Here is a 16,260-nt window from a genome sequence, read left to right on the forward strand (position 1 = left end):
GCCCCTACTTTGCTGATGGTTGGTCTGTTCACACTCATCTCCTTTCTTTACTTCCTGCCCCTTATCTATGCATAGACACAGCCTTGAATAGATCCCACTGACTGGCACTTGGAGGCAGACTGCCAGAGCCGGGGCAGGAAGGACAGAGCTCAAGTTGCTCTATGTGTCTGGGATCCCAAGATGGTCTCTTTTTGGGGAGGGATCCCCAAGTACTCTGTGCCAGCGCCAAAGCACCACCAAATTGCTTGGCCAGAGAGGACACTGGCGGGGGAGGGAGCGAGCCCTGTCCAGCTCGCATGCTGCTCATTTGCACAAAGAGCCCTTTCAGAGTTATTGGCTGGCAGGGTTCCTCCTGGGCTTTTTTCAGTGCTTGTGCACAGAATACCAATCAAGCCGTCTCACTGGGCTGCCACACAAACTAGCCATAGTTACCAAGAAAGGGACACAGAATGACAGCTCCTCTAGCCGGGCTCCCAGGAGGTAGCCCTGGACCCTCAGCTGGGTGGGGCTTCACTGCACTCCCCAGAAGCAGAACCACCTCAGTCTGGCGTCCTTAACAGAAACATTTGAAATGGTCCAAGAAAAGAGACTCCTAAGTGCTTCTCACTTATAGCACCTTTGGCTGGTATAGTGATGCAAAATCTGAAAGATGAGGATTTATGGTGGGGTCTATGAAGGTATTCTACAGTGGAACAGAATAAATTTCAAAAGACTCATGCTTGCCTTAATTAAAAGGAAATAAATCTACCTACTGACTCCAGTCAAATGCAGATATTGTGATAAGAGGCGGTAAGTAAATAGGAGAAAATGCATATGTGAACAGCCCAGCTAACCAACTGACTCAGGACTGTCTAACCTGTCTAAACCTGAATGAGGATCTAAGGACCCTAGTTCCTTATTTCACATTTATCAGCAGGCACATCCTCTAAAATAAGGGTGAGTTCCACTAGTAGCATCTGCAGGTAAAAGCTGCATCTGAAAACAAGGACCAAAAGCAGGCTGAATGCTGAGTAAATCGAACTGCCCAAAAAGTTATCATAAGAATGGAGCACCCAGGAACCTGGGTGCCAGGCAACCTACCCATAGCTCATCTGATGACTCAGGGGGAAGGAAGCCAATGGTGCGGCTGGTTCTGGCATCCCCAGGGCTGCCCTCCCATCTGCCTCTGAGCACCAGTACTCCTCCTCAGGCTAAGGTAGGATGCAGAGAAGACGGGGCCACTCCAGGGAATCTGAGACTACTCAAGCCACATGCTATGTGTCCTTTCATTCTCCCTCACTCCCCGAAGACCCTAGGATGGGCCAATGAATGCATGGTGGAAGAAGCCAAGTTGCTAAGTCAGTACAGAACGACAAACTGAAGTTATACCATTCGGAACTAGGGGAATCCTAGCCATAGCTAAGGCTGGCAGTGTGGGACTGAAAACAATTGATGGATTATATAAAGCAGCTTGATGGCCAGAAATGATGATCTATCTACAAAAACAGCAAACAAATCAAGGAGGTTGGCAGAGAGAAGGCAGTAGAAGCAAGGCACTGCTCTATAAACTGACGTAAGAACAGCTTGGTGGCTGTGGAAGAGCTGCAAGAAACCACTCAAGAGGATCCAGCAGGCCATGACAAAAACATGGAAGTTCCAAATTTGATCATACCTCTTAAAATTAGCCCAGAACTGTAAAGAGTGAACGTAGACAGTACAATTCTGAATTCTAGTAAGGGTGCCTAGAATATTCCTGGAAGAGTGGCCTTAAGCCTAGTGACTTTGTTTTCCTTAAAAACACCTATGGTAGAGGAACAGGTTGAAACATCTTCCCTTTAGGCAAAAGGGGGAAAAAGTCAAAGGCAACACAGAAGGGCCCAGGGGACCCAGGCTCCCAGTCAGACTTGATTCTCACTTGTCTGGTACCTCCTCTAGGGTGTTTTAAGTTAAATTAAGAGTTTGTTGATGGAACTGTTTGTTCTGTTGTCATGAATAATAGCTGGGACTGACAGCTATTAGAGAAGGGACAGAAGGAGACAGAAGCTAGGCCTCCTCTTCACCCAGCCCCAACAGAGCTTAAGCTCAGGAGCTCAGTGGGGTATTTATAGCTGCCTTTAAATTTACCCAACTCGCCATAGAGAGAGGTAATGGGGCGCCCTTTACTGCTGCTAGTGGTGATTGTCCTAACATTCTTTAATTAGCAAAAAGCGTTGGCACAGCCACTTTCAAAGCATTTGATCTCACTGTCCTGGTGTTCTCTATTTCAGGCTCAACAGTCTGCACTCCCTTAGCAGAAAATGCACTTTAGCAAAACCGAAACTGACAGGCACATGCAGATGTGAGTGCAGATGTGAGTGCAGGTGTGTCTGTACACCTGTGTCCACATTGCAACTCACTCTGCACATCCACAACCGTCAGAAACCTGCACGCCTTTATGCTGCCTCCATAAAACTGCCTCTCAGGAGTCTCTCAGCAGGAGTTAGGAAAGTCAAAAGTGAGAACTGGACATCTTGACATCACTAGGATCCTCTTTATTTTTCTTGTATTAAAAAAACAAAACAAACAAATTATAAACTACCTTTTCAGAGATGATCATGGAGCAGAGTTAGGACTAATGGGGTCCATGGAACAAGGGGTCCAAGCTCTTCTCCTCAGGCCTAAGAACAGTTTTACTACTGAGGAGAAGAGCTGGGAAGGAAGGAAGGAAGGAAGGAAGGAAGGAAGGAAGGAAGGAAGGAAGGAAGGAAGGAAGGAAGGAAGGGCCAATGTTGTGCTTCCATGGGGGAATGCGATGAACACATAAACAAATTCACAAACATAGTCATCTGTGGAAATGGTACAAAGTAAACAAAGCTAAAGCTGGTGAATGTGATTAAGACGGCCAGTAGTTACTTTCAGTCTCTGTTGGGAGACCTGCTCAAGAAGCTAGACCAAGGATGTGGGAAAGAGCAATCTATGCTGAAGACAGAGCAAAATCCCAAGGGAGAGAATCAATTTAAGAATATTCCACAATATGATGACCAGTGTAACTGTCACACTAGGAGTATGGAGGGGTTTGATAAATGTCAGGACTGAGGTTGAAGGAAAGGGATAAAGGCTGAGGAGCTGTGGTAGGCATTTCCATTGCTATTCAATTTATGAGGAAAATGGAACATTTTAAGTAAACCAATAACATAATCTGATGTAAAGTCACCACGATCACTTTAGTTGCTGTGGAGAATAGATTACAAACAGTACAGGTTTTTACTAATCTAACAGAGATTACCTTAGCAGTTCTAAATATATGTTCTGGGGTCATGTGAGATGTTGACAAACTAGTACACTAATATTAACTGCTAGATGTGGTGGCACCTGCCAGGCAGATCTTTTCATGTTCGAGGCCAGCCTTATCTACGCAGTGAGTTCTAGGGCATCCAGGGTTATAGAGTGAGATCATGTCTCAGAATTACATTAACTGTTAGAAATAGAAAAACCACTTTATGAATGAAGAATTAGAAGTTCTAAATTAGGAGCAATGCCAAGAGTAAGTGATTCTAAATAATAAAAAGATAACAGAAAGAATTCACTCAAAAATTGACTAGACAAAACTTTTTTTTCTATATAGTAGCTTCCATACTAAAAACAATAAATGTGTCAGACAGAGGTGGCATATGACTTTAATCCCAGCATTCCAGAGGCAGGATCATGTGGATCTAGAGTGAGTTCCAGGACAGCTAGAGCTACACAGAGAAACCCTGCTTCAAAATCAATCAACCAACCAATCAATCAATCAATCAATCAGTATAAAGCAAACAAAAACAATACATACTATTATTAGTGTTTGCTGAGACCAGTCATGAATTCCAAAATTTCCTTGTACTCCAATAAGATAAAAGAAGTTGACTACCTTACACAGGAAGAATCTGAAGCTTAAGGATTTACACATACACAGTACACAGAAAGCCTGTCTGAGACTCAGGTTCAAGTTTGTCTGATTGCAGAGATTCCTCATGGTCACCACTGAGCTCTAACACTTGATGGCATGTACATGTACACACTGCATGAAATCTTGTAGACTGCAGTTAGGGTACATGAGTGGCTTCAACAGATACATCACATGCGCATCTGTGAAGCAATTAATTTTAGGTGTGGAACCCTGATTCACAACCTAGTTTGCACGGATTATCCTGGTGGGCCCTAAATTCAACCAGAAGTGTCCCTCTAAATTACAGACAGGAAAGAAGAAACTGAGACAGTGTGACCATGGAGGCAGAGCCTAAGGGGACACATTGACAAGACAAGGGCTGCCTCCAGAAGTCAAGGCCACTCAAGATTCTTCAAGGAGCAAAGCCTTACTAGACTAAGAGCTTTGAGCTCCTAAATCTCCAAGAGAATTTGATGGCTGAAGTCACTATTATATGGAAATGTTTTTATGGCAGCCAAAGAAATTAAGTCACTCTGCCGGGCATGGTGGCGCATGCCTTTAATCCCAGCACCTGGGAGGCAGAGGCAGGCAGATTTTTGAGTTTGAGGCCAGCCTGGTCTACAAAGTGAGTTCCAGGACAGCCAGGGCTACACAGAGAAACCCTGTCTCGAAAACCAAAAAAAAACAAAAACAAAAAAAAACAAAAACAAAAAAAAAAAAAAAAGAAAGAAAGAAAAAAAAAAAAACCACACAAGAAATTAAGACATTCATTACTTCTGTAACCATAACAAAACTTCTTAAGTCCACATATGAACTAGTGAATCTAATGGTTTCTTAGCTCAGTGCTGTATGTGTTTACAGCCTAAGTACCTATCAACAACCAGAAAATGTTAGTAAAGTTATTATTCTATATACAGGTTATTAAAGAAAGCAAACCATTGGGCCTGTATGGGTCAGTGTATCTGCAAAGGGGGAAGGGGTGTTCATAGGTGTTCTACTGGACATCTTTGATTGCTGGCTCTTATGTGTGACTGTGGCTAGAATGGCACCCCAAACTTACTTTCTCAAGAAAGGAAGAGCCAGCTAGCAGGCAGGAAGCCTGTCTTCACTCCAGCCCAAAGGTACCACCAGCCCTGGTGAAACTAGTCTCAGTAGAGAAAGAAGCCTTTGTATTCTGTCTAGGTCCATGTAATTTCCCTCCCCCTCCCTTTCTTTTTCTCTAGACAGGGTCTCATATATCCCAGGCTGGCTTCAAAGTTGCTATGAAGGATGACTGTGAACTCCTGAATGCTGGGGTTATAGGTGTGCTCTATCATGGCCAGTTAATGCAGTGCTTTTGATAGACTTGAGCTATATCATAAGCCCAGCTCTCTGTAATGGTTATCAGCTACCTTGTCTTATTTCAGATGAAGTTTTAGAAAATGGCTCTTGCTAGGCTCTATGGAGTGCCTCAACCCTGCCACCTTCAATCCTGGGGACAGAATCCAAGGGACTGGAAATGCCATGCTGGAGATCTACTACAAAGCTATCATCCCAGCCCACTTTGACTTCTTCCTCCACCTCCTCCTCCTTTTTTTTTTTTAAAGATTTATTTATTTTATATGAGTACACTGTCACTTTCTTCAGACACACCAGAAAAGGGCATCAGACCCCATTACAGATGGTTGTGAGCCACCATGTGATTGCTGGGAATTGAACTCAGGACCCCTGGAAGAGCAATCTTAACCACTGAGCCATCTCTCCAGCTTGAATTCCTCCTTCTTTAGTTTAAAACTTTCCCTTCACTTTCTTTAAAAGAGCAGAGATTTCTAGAGAAAACAACTTTCAGAGCATCTGTGTTGCCCTGGACCATCCACTCAAGGAAGAAATACATTCTGTTGATGACTGTGGGCAATCACAGCAGAGCCTCACTAGGGGATCAGAGGCAGTAAGGGAGCCTCCTCTAAGAGGAACAGAATCTTCAGTGGCCAGGTGACTCCAGAGAAGAAGCTCAGTCACTGCAATGGACAGGAGGCCATGAGTACTCCTACATGGAACATATCTTACATTTTTTTTATCATTGCAAATTCACCAACTAATACCTTTCCTTGACTCTTTGGAGAACAATTTTTATATTATTTTTCCTTCTTTATCCCTGTCTCTCAAATCTCTTCCTTTTCTTGCCCTTACTCTGATTCTGTTCTTGTTGGACCTCCCCAGAAGGAACCCAAAAGCATATTAGAAGCAAGATGGTACCCTGCTGTTGCTTGCAAACCCCATGAGGCGTTATGGACATCTAGTGGCTGCTGAGGATAATGCCTCAGGGACAGACATATTTGCAAAGTAGGGAGTGGGCCAGCCTTGCAGCCCTGGGTTCCTCTACATGAACATTCCTTTGACTTATCAGAATCCCAAGTCATATGGAATGGCATATTAACACTATCAAAACTCCACCTTTACCCCCAAAACAGTAAGCATAGAACATGTCTGCTCACAAAGAACACAGAGCAAGCATTTGATAATATCTTCAAGCCCAGGCTTTAAAGGCCAATTAGCCACATATCAGCATATTGATAGAAGGAACTCCGAGGAACAGACTTTGATATTAACTAGTCATGTGACTTTAGGAAAGTTACCATGCCTTTCTGAGTTTCCTTAACATCAGTAAAGTGAGAGGCCAAGTCAGTATGATCTCTCTCTTAAGGATTCTTTAAAAATGAACATGCTGTGATCTGTGATCAGCTCTATTCCAGTCCTGTGGATGTTTATACTAAACTGAAGGGAACATTCTCTCCTCAACTCCACAGCCTAATTCCAAGGCTAGGCTACAATCTCAAAGGATCAGCCTTCTTCCCAAAGCTGCCTGTCTGAAAAGGAGGGAAAGTCATGGACTCTGAGAAGTAAATGAAACTTTCTAGCCCATCTCCTTGATTTCATAAATCAAGGCATACTTCATTATACATTCTATCTAATCAGAAACAACAAGCAGAACGCAGGCCTCCCAAGTTCAGTACAAGGCCCATTCTTCAAAACTGAGCTGCTGACCCAGGCTCTGGCCAGCCTCTTGAACACATCTTTAGCATTCTTTTAACAGTGCCTATGTGAAACTGCCCATGTTCTCAGTCCACTGCAGTGTTCCTTCTTATTTAAATGTGAACTGCCCTCTCTTATTTCTTAGTGGTACCACTACAGACCCAGGCACCAGCCAGAACTACTAGTTGTGAGGGGCAAAATACCAGAGGGAAGTCAGTGAGATGCTGGAAGACAGCTTCAGGTCAGGAGGACTGTGAACTGACAGCCTCTTCTTTACTCTACTCTGTGGGTTCCAGGAATTTCTGTGGCCTAGCTGGCCCATAAAGGGTAAAGCAGTCCCATGTAGCACTCCACTGAATTTGGGAACATTTGCTCTAATCAGCATCGACCACATTTACTACGAGATTATCTTGTTCCTATGTAGTGATTTAATCCAACTCAGCCCACCCTCCCTCCCATCTACCTTCACAATGTGGGGGCAGCAGCTGAACAGATGGGGCCCCAGTTGCCTACACAAGCAGGAAACCAGTTCAGGCAGAGCCCCTCTTCCTGAAAGGAGAGAGAGGCACCATACTCTAGTGTGCCACCCATTCCCTAGTGATACCCACCCCCAATATCCCCAATAACACAACACTTTCCCTGCTTAGTCGCAGCTGGGTCAACGACAGACGCTTTCCTCACAGTTTCCTGGTGTACCAGGCTCACATTTCCTGGGCCCACAAAACAGTGACATCCTTCTTACACATGGGCTTTAATGAGGAATTCAAAGGATTGGGGGCACATGCCTGGAATTACGAGTTGAAAGGTTGAGGCTGGAGGATCGCCATGAATTCAAGGCCAGTCTAGGCTTTAAAACAAAATCCTGTCTCCAAGGGGAAAGCCACTGCAGAGTCAACTGGAATTAGACCTTAGCATGAGCGTAGGACTTACCTCAGTTTCTTATTTCTCCCCCTGATCTCTCATCACAAGTGATACGTTTGTAGGATTGGCTTTCTTAGTCCTTTCTCTCATGCTCTTTCTGATTTCTCATATACCCTTGACTGAATGTTCAGTCTCTCCCCAACCTTGCCTCCACCATTGGCCTGGGCAGTAGATACAGTGGATATTCTGTTAGGGATGAACTCACTGGTCTCATGAATTGAAGACTGACTTGAAAAGCTGACTGTCACTATCTGGCACAAGTGCTTCACCTGGAAAATGGAGACAACAGGGGGCAGTCACTTCACCAGAGCAGTCACAGGTACATTCTTAGTATGGTGGGCACACAAACACCCTAACGAGGACTGGCGAGTGGAGGTGAAGTCTGACTCATTACTCTGTAAGAACACTCTGTGGGATCATGCCCTGACACCAAGCTGTGCGGGGCCTGTCAGGGTTCAAATCCTGGTGCTACAACTTAGTATATGTGGGACTCTAGTCACACACTTTATTCTACCCGTTCATAAAATGAATCATAAAGAAAGGGCTCAAAAATATCATGCTAATGTTTTTCCTTGACAGCAAATATAAACGTCAAGGTCTTGGTAAAGGACAGGAATACAAAACTGCGGACATTGGAATTTTCTAGGACTTGAAGAAGGTTTAGGTTTTGAAGAAGCAGATAGTACTGAGATTACGGCTGTGGTAGAGTTCAGGAAGTTGGGAAATCCTGGGGTCCTCATCCATAAGTAACAGCCCAGTGGGAACAATGGGGTTAAACAACACACTTGTTAGATAACAGGCAGAGGCTGAGAGGATCCCCAGGTATTCTACTGGACCTACAGCACAGTGCTAATCTATAGATTGTTTCACCCTCACATGGTTGAGAAAAGAGGTTCTTTTATGGAGGAAATGAGTTGGCAAATGCTGACCTATGCTTTTACAATAGCCTGTCAAAGCAGGGACCAGAACTCCCCTTTCAGCAAGCTGCTAAGGGACTCCCAGAGAGAGGCTGGTGCAGCTCCAGGGGCAGAAGGCATAAATTACCTTACTGGTCCCTGCATACAGGGGAGGGGAAGGGGGCATCTGAGAGGCAAGGCTGCAGGCAGCTCCCGAATGAATGAAGGCTGCTGCACCATGGGTTTTTGGAACTCACCTCAATCCTCCCCAGGTTGTCATTCCCCCACTCCTTGAATTTGGTCTTTCTTTCCACTGTTTCCGCCCCCACAGCCCTCATTAAGAAAACTATCATTTAAAGCCCTAGTTACTGTGGGAGAGGGGAGGGGGCAAGAAAGTGTTTGAGGGAGGGGACTGGAAGGACAGGCACAGAGTAAGGCGAAGCATAGACTCGATGGTCTTCTGACTCAACGCAGCCCTTGCGTGGATTCGGCTGCCTGCCCCTAGGTCCCCACCATCCTGCAGATCCAAACTCTGGCCGCGCAGCCAGGCACCCCGTCAGCATTCAGCGGGGGTGCGGATGACGCGGGCGCTCGTAGGAGGCCGGCCAACTGCTGCAGCCCCACCGAGGGCCGCCGCACCCGAGCCCCTGAGCCCAGCAGTCCACGGCTGTAGGTTGCTGGGTGGCTAGGGTGGGGGCCGCGCAGTCTCCGCTGCAGCCCCGCACCGCTCCAGCCTATCAGCGGCCAACCAGCCACTCGCTCCGACCTGACCAAAATAGATGCGAACGCCTGCGACTAGCGCGCAGCCCCTCACTTGACGCTCACTCCGACTCGCTCGCCCGCTTGCCCGCTTGGGCCGCTCCGATCGTCTAGAGGGGGCGGGGAGGAAGCTGCCGGGGAGGGGGGAGGGGGGTGGGGAAAAAGAAGGAAGGAAGGTAGGAAGGAAGGAAGGAAGGAAGGAAGGAAGGAAGGAAGGAAGGCAGGCAGGCAGGCAGCCCTCCGCGACTCGGGGCTGCGCGGCGCGGGCCGGAGCGCGCTGGAAGGCGCGGCGTTAACCCCTTGAGGGCAAGCGGCAGAGGGAGAGCGGTGTTAATACATAAGAGCACTGCATCACGCTAATCTTCTCCCTAGAACAGTATGCGTCAGCAGTACATTCACGTTCTGACTGAAGGACAAAAGGATGAGAGAGCAGTCTGCGTGGCTGCCGCCTGCAACACCGCGAGCCCGGCGCGAGGAGGAGACGGTGGGCGCCGAGCGCAGGGGCCCCGCTGCTGCCACCGCCGCCGCCGCCGCTAGCCAGCGGGGACCATGTTCACCGGCTTCGGAGCGTTTCCCGCAGCCGCTACCCCCACTGCTCACGCTGCCGTCGCCAGCGCTCTGGCCGCTGCAGCAGCCCGCTGGCAGCTCCGCTGCTGAAGGCTCCGGGAGCCCCAGCGGCGAACTCGCACTCTCCGCACAAAGCCGGGGCCGGCGGCGCGCCGGGAGCCCAGCAGTGGCGGGCGGCGGCGGGCGCTTGCGCGCTGCCGGGGGCTGCGGCCGCCGCCGCTGCCGGACCCGCGCCCGCCCCCGGACTCCCTGAAGGGGCCTGCGGTGCGGGCGCGACCGCGGGCACTGCGCGCTCCTCCGTTCGCGGACTGGGTCCCAGCACCACGTCCACGCCGCTACCCCTCTGAGGCTGGACGGATTACCGCTCCCCGTGCCAGCAGACGGCGGAACTGGAGAACTGAGCCCAGTTTTTGTCTTTTTTAACCCTTCCGAGAAGAGGCGAAGAGAAAAGGGGGTGTGTGCCTAGGGAGGGCGAAGGCGCCGCGAACACCTCTTAACTCTCGCAGCCCCGCGAGCTCACGACTGCAATCAGCTGCCGCCAGCTCCGGGCGGCCAACACTGGGAAAGCAGAGTGGAGAGCAGCGCAGCAACCAGCGAGCGCGGCCTGGGCGGCTTCGGGAGCGCCCCCGCACCCCCATCCCCCGCGGCGGCCCAGGGAGAGGGCTCGGGGCCCCGAAGACACACTTTGGCGATGAAGCGCCTTCTCCCGCGGCTGGAACAAGCTGGTGCCAGGGTCCAAGGACAAAGCAGGGAAGCGCTGGTGGCGCCGCTCCTCGGGCTCTCGGGGGGGCATGCACCTGCATAGCCCGCCGGGCCTTGGCTCTCCCTGGCGCGCCTCAACTCCGCGGCTTCGCCGGCTCCGGATTTACTAGAAGCCATTTTGTCTCCCCCACCCCTCCCCTCCCCTCCCCTCTGCCCTCCCTGCCCCCACTACTTCCCCCTTTGTTAATTAAAACTAAAGTCAGAATGGGAACGATGAGCCCAGCTCTCGTGGAGAAAGCTTAAGGACACAGCGCTAATTCTTTCCTGCTTTCCTTCCGAGGTAGGTGACAGGGAATTGGGTGGGGATGGTCGAGACGTGGGAGAGAGTCTTAGCTTTCTATGGGTTGGCCTTGAGGGTGGGCTGGTAGATGAGGGGCCGCTCTGTAGTTTTGCAGGGTTTTTCTAGGCCGATCTGCTTGTCTCTAATCGCCCCCTCCCCACCTCCTTCTCCAGATGGAAAGAGGAGCTCCTAGCTCACTTAAGCCGGGGTAAGGCTGGTTCTCTTTTCCAAGCCAAAATCCCAGGCGATGGTGAATTATGAACGTGCCACACCATGAAGCTCTTGTGGCAGGTAACTGTGCACCACACCTGGAATGCCGTCCTGCTTCCCGTCGTCTACCTCACGGCGCAAGTGTGGATTCTGTGTGCAGCCATCGCTGCTGCCGCTTCAGCCGGGCCCCAAAACTGCCCCTCCGTCTGTTCCTGCAGTAACCAGTTCAGCAAGGTGGTGTGCACCCGCCGGGGACTCTCTGAGGTCCCACAGGGTATTCCTTCTAACACCCGGTATCTTAACCTCATGGAAAACAACATCCAGATGATTCAGGCCGACACCTTCAGGCACCTCCATCACCTGGAGGTCCTGCAGCTGGGCAGGAACTCCATCAGGCAGATAGAGGTGGGGGCCTTCAATGGCCTCGCTAGTCTCAACACCCTGGAACTGTTCGACAACTGGCTGACAGTCATCCCCAGTGGGGCCTTTGAGTACCTGTCCAAACTGCGGGAGCTCTGGCTTCGAAACAACCCCATTGAGAGCATCCCTTCTTATGCCTTCAACCGGGTGCCCTCCCTCATGCGTCTGGACTTGGGGGAACTCAAGAAGCTGGAGTATATCTCTGAGGGGGCTTTTGAGGGGCTGTTCAACCTCAAGTACCTGAACTTGGGCATGTGCAACATTAAGGATATGCCCAATCTTACACCCCTGGTGGGGCTCGAGGAGCTCGAGATGTCAGGGAACCACTTTCCTGAGATCAGGCCTGGGTCCTTCCATGGCCTAAGCTCCCTCAAAAAACTGTGGGTGATGAACTCACAGGTCAGCCTGATTGAGCGGAATGCTTTTGATGGACTGGCTTCCCTCGTGGAACTCAACTTAGCCCACAATAACCTCTCATCTTTGCCCCATGACCTCTTCACGCCCCTGAGATACCTGGTGGAGTTGCACCTACACCACAATCCTTGGAACTGTGATTGTGATATTCTGTGGCTGGCTTGGTGGCTTCGGGAGTATATACCCACCAATTCCACCTGCTGTGGCCGCTGTCATGCTCCCATGCACATGCGAGGCCGCTACCTGGTAGAGGTGGACCAGGCTGCCTTTCAGTGCTCTGCCCCTTTCATCATGGATGCACCCCGGGACCTCAATATCTCTGAGGATCGGATGGCAGAACTGAAGTGTCGGACTCCCCCTATGTCCTCTGTGAAGTGGTTGCTGCCCAATGGGACAGTGCTCAGCCACGCCTCCCAGCACCCCCGGATCTCTGTTCTCAATGATGGCACCTTGAACTTTTCTCGTGTGCTGCTCATAGACACTGGAGTATACACATGCATGGTGACCAATGTGGCAGGCAACTCCAATGCCTCGGCCTACCTCAATGTGAGCTCGGCCGAGCTCAACACCCCCAACTTCAGCTTCTTCACCACTGTAACAGTGGAAACCACAGAGATATCACCTGAGGACATAACACGGAAGTACAAGCCTGTTCCCACCACATCCACTGGTTACCAGCCGGCATATACCACCTCTACCACGGTGCTCATTCAGACCACCCGTGTGCCCAAGCAGGTGCCAGTACCCTCCACAGATACCACTGACAAGATGCAGACCAGCCTGGATGAAGTCATGAAGACCACCAAGATCATCATTGGCTGCTTTGTGGCAGTGACTCTCCTAGCTGCTGCCATGTTGATTGTCTTCTATAAACTTCGCAAGCGGCACCAGCAGCGGAGTACAGTCACAGCTGCCAGGACAGTAGAGATTATCCAGGTGGATGAAGACATCCCAGCAGCAGCATCTGCAGCAGCAACAGCAGCTCCGTCCGGTGTATCAGGTGAGGGGGCAGTAGTGTTGCCCACAATACATGACCATATTAACTACAACACCTACAAACCAGCACATGGGGCCCACTGGACAGAAAACAGCCTGGGGAACTCTCTGCACCCCACAGTCACCACTATCTCTGAACCTTATATAATTCAGACCCATACCAAGGACAAGGTACAGGAAACTCAAATATGACTCCCCCTCCCTCAAAAACTTATAAATGCAATAGAATGCACAAAAAAGAGCAACTTTTGTACAGAGTGGGGAGAGACTTTTTCTTGTATATGCTTATATATTAAATCTATGGGCTGGTTAAAAAAGATTATATTAAAATTTAAAAACAAAAAAAATCAAAACAAAACTATTTTCTAACTTGTAAGTTCTATTTAAAGGGGGAGGGAAGGGATTCTTGGCAATGTTGTGGGTAGGAGCCTCAAGTCAACTGCTGTAAGGTGGAAACTGCTAAGACAAAACTAACTAAAACAACCAACACCACTAAAGTGGCAGGGTGTGGGCTGCTGGGGGCAGGAAGAATAGCCTGCATCTGTCAATTTCTAGAAGATGCTTTACAGGATCTAGGAATACCATTTCTATAGACATCTTTCTTAAGCTGAGAGCTGTCTTTACAGATCTATCTTATTAAACAAAATAATTTTAAAAAGCATCACAAATTTGTACTGTGCCAAAAGGTTGAGAGGTGATTTTTTCCCCCCTACAGAGACAATGGGGAAGATAGATCTGTAAATGTATTTTAGGTAGGAAAACCACCAAAATTCCAACTAATCCTTCCAGGGGTTGTTTTTTTGTACGTGTGCACAAATCATCTGGGTTTGTGCCTTCAGACTGGCATGTGTCTCCCCTGACAGTGCTTCAGGACAGCTTGGAAGGAAGGGAGCTGGCGTAGCTCTCCATCAAATGCTTTCACATTGCACCAGATTCCTGCAGTTGGGCATAACCCACTCTGCAAGGCATGTGTCTATTCAGGGTTTCCCGGGAGGAGGAGGCGGCCTGAAGGGGGTGCGGCCAGCCCCGGGAGGAAGGGAAGCAGAGCAGCAGCAGCAGAGGGAATGATTCACAGGAGGCCATAAATCAGCATTGTGCAGTGGCCACCTGTTGTTCCGGGTATCTGACAAATGATTGTAGACAATGATGACATTTTATGATTTTTCAAAAAAGATCTTGCTTGTTTTGAGGTGGAAAAGGAGGATCGGCTGGGGATGGGGACTTGGGGGAGTGGAAGCTTTTCTCTTGCTTAGGATTTGGTGACTATACTAAATGCTGATTCATTAGCGATTATTGCAGCTGATGCCAACTAGTTGTGGTGAGAGAGTGGGGGCAGAACATGAGTAGAGAGGGGAAAGGAGAGCTAAAAAGGGCACAGGCTCAATTTAAAGAAGCCTTTGCCAACCAGGATGTTACAAGAAAACTGACAAGGGGAACACACAAATGAGCTGGGCATGAAATTCTGTTGAATGGGCACCATGGGGGAAGCTTCCCTCCCCTAGGCCTACCTCCAGTAGTTACAAGCAAGGGCAAGATCTCTTATTCTGGTCCATTTAATGATGTAACTTTCAGTTATTATTTTAGCTTTAAGAGAAAATTAAGGGTTCAGATTTGAAAGGGGGTGGTATGGGTGGGAGATGCCAACAAAAGAACACTGATTGTAATGTGAGAAAAGTGTATTTTTGTATTTTAATAAATATTGTTCAATTTTTAATTCAATGTCCCCAAAGGGTTAAATTGAATAAGATTCTGAACCTATACATACAGTCTTATACACACTGACCGAGTCATTTATATTTAAATGAAGGGGGTGGGGGGGGAGGGAAGAGGCTTGATGTGGGGAGGGAGACAATGTTAAATTTAAAGTGTGGGAAAATGCTAAAAGCTGTCAACCACCTTTCTTTAGTTTAAATAAATGCACCCCAACTCCAGTGCATCTTCCACAAGCTAAGTGTGTTAGTCCCTGGCTTTGTTGGGGATATAACCAAATTCCCCATGCCCTGGAAAAAAGCAGGGGAAATGGGTCAGCCTCAGCTCCTGGGACCTGGCCAGAAGTGAACCGCCACCTCAGCAGATCCCGATGGTCAGGCAGTACCAGACCAACCAGAGGACCCTGGGAGGCTTGGATTTAAGAGGGCCTCAGTAATGTAGTTTGGCTGCAAATCCCCACAAGCAGTGCTGCTGAATAGTCTGATATGTTTGGAGGAGGTGGGGCTCTGGCTCTTGAGGTTCACAGAGCAATGACTCCCAGGGAGGTTCCATGAACAAGGACCTCATGTTTCTTCAGCGCATATTTATACTAATGCAGGGAATGAGGACTGAGTGGGTGTGATCTATCTGGCACTGAAAAGGGAAAGAGGCAGGCAGCACTTTGCAGCAGTTGGCTAAGAAATGGCCAATTTTGAATCTTCCTAGGTATACAGATCATTCCTGGCTATCAGTGCCTATGGCAGCACATACACACTGGGATGCACTTAAAACACAGGCAACAGTGGCTGGTTCTCTCTGTCCTCCTTTTACTATCTATTCCTAATAAAGACAGAAAACCGCAGCAGAGCAAAGGGTGGGACTTGGCCCAGGATCGGATGAAAATCCAAGAAATGACTGTGTTTCCTAGTGCCATGAACATAACTCAGGCTGTTGGGAACAGCTTCCTGGGTATACATTCTGAGGCAAGTGGGGATGAAGTTGCTGCCTCAGCACCACAAGGTGGGGCGCTGATTTCTGATTTCCTAACATCCCCTTTTCTGACAGCTGTCTGGGAAGTCAGAAATTATGCAGTATCTGCAATGACAAAGGGTCTTGGGCTAAACAAAGGTCTGAGGACAGAGGAAGAGAGGTGTGAAATCCTCAGGAGGGACGCCTCTGTCCTAGGGATGAGCATCTTCTGCTCTTGGAACCCGAAGCGATGAGGGAAACCCTAGGCAAGAGTGTCCTTGGCATTTCATAGGCAGCTCTTTCCCCAGTAGCTTACCCTCTGGTCTAGCACTGCCATGCAGTTAAGAGGTACCCTGCTTTTGCCATGCAGCTGGGGTACATCCTCCCTTAAGCAGGAGCTTGGGACTTTTTTCGGAAGAGCACTGAAGTGAGGCTCGAGGCTGCGTTAATGACTCATTCTCAAGCCTGGCCAAGCTGTAAGG

At 48.8% G+C, this 16,260-nt stretch overlaps 2 protein-coding genes across 2 annotated transcripts in view; one reads left to right on the forward strand and one right to left on the reverse strand.

Annotated features, from left to right (window-relative positions):
* Snd1 (staphylococcal nuclease and tudor domain containing 1) overlaps window positions 1–16,260 on the reverse strand; it is a 404,634-nt gene that overhangs the window by 46,916 nt on the left and 341,458 nt on the right. The window lies entirely within an intron of this gene.
* On the forward strand, window positions 10,994–14,803 carry Lrrc4 (leucine rich repeat containing 4). Its single transcript, XM_021164224.3, has 2 exons — window positions 10,994–11,080; window positions 11,254–14,803. The coding sequence occupies exon 2, from the start codon at window positions 11,354–11,356 to the stop codon at window positions 13,310–13,312; it is 1,959 nt and encodes a 652-aa protein (XP_021019883.1). The 5' UTR covers window positions 10,994–11,080; window positions 11,254–11,353; the 3' UTR covers window positions 13,313–14,803.

This window comes from Mus caroli, unplaced genomic scaffold (assembly GCF_978045245.1).
Source record: "Mus caroli unplaced genomic scaffold, Mus_caroli_1 scaffold_7, whole genome shotgun sequence".
Lineage (NCBI taxonomy): Eukaryota > Metazoa > Chordata > Mammalia > Rodentia > Muridae > Mus > Mus caroli.

What these genes read in the sequence shown, in the direction of transcription:
- Lrrc4 (XM_021164224.3), top strand. Translation starts at nt 11,354, where the DNA reads ATGAAGCTCTTGTGGCAGGTAACTGTGCACCACACCTGGAATGCCGTC.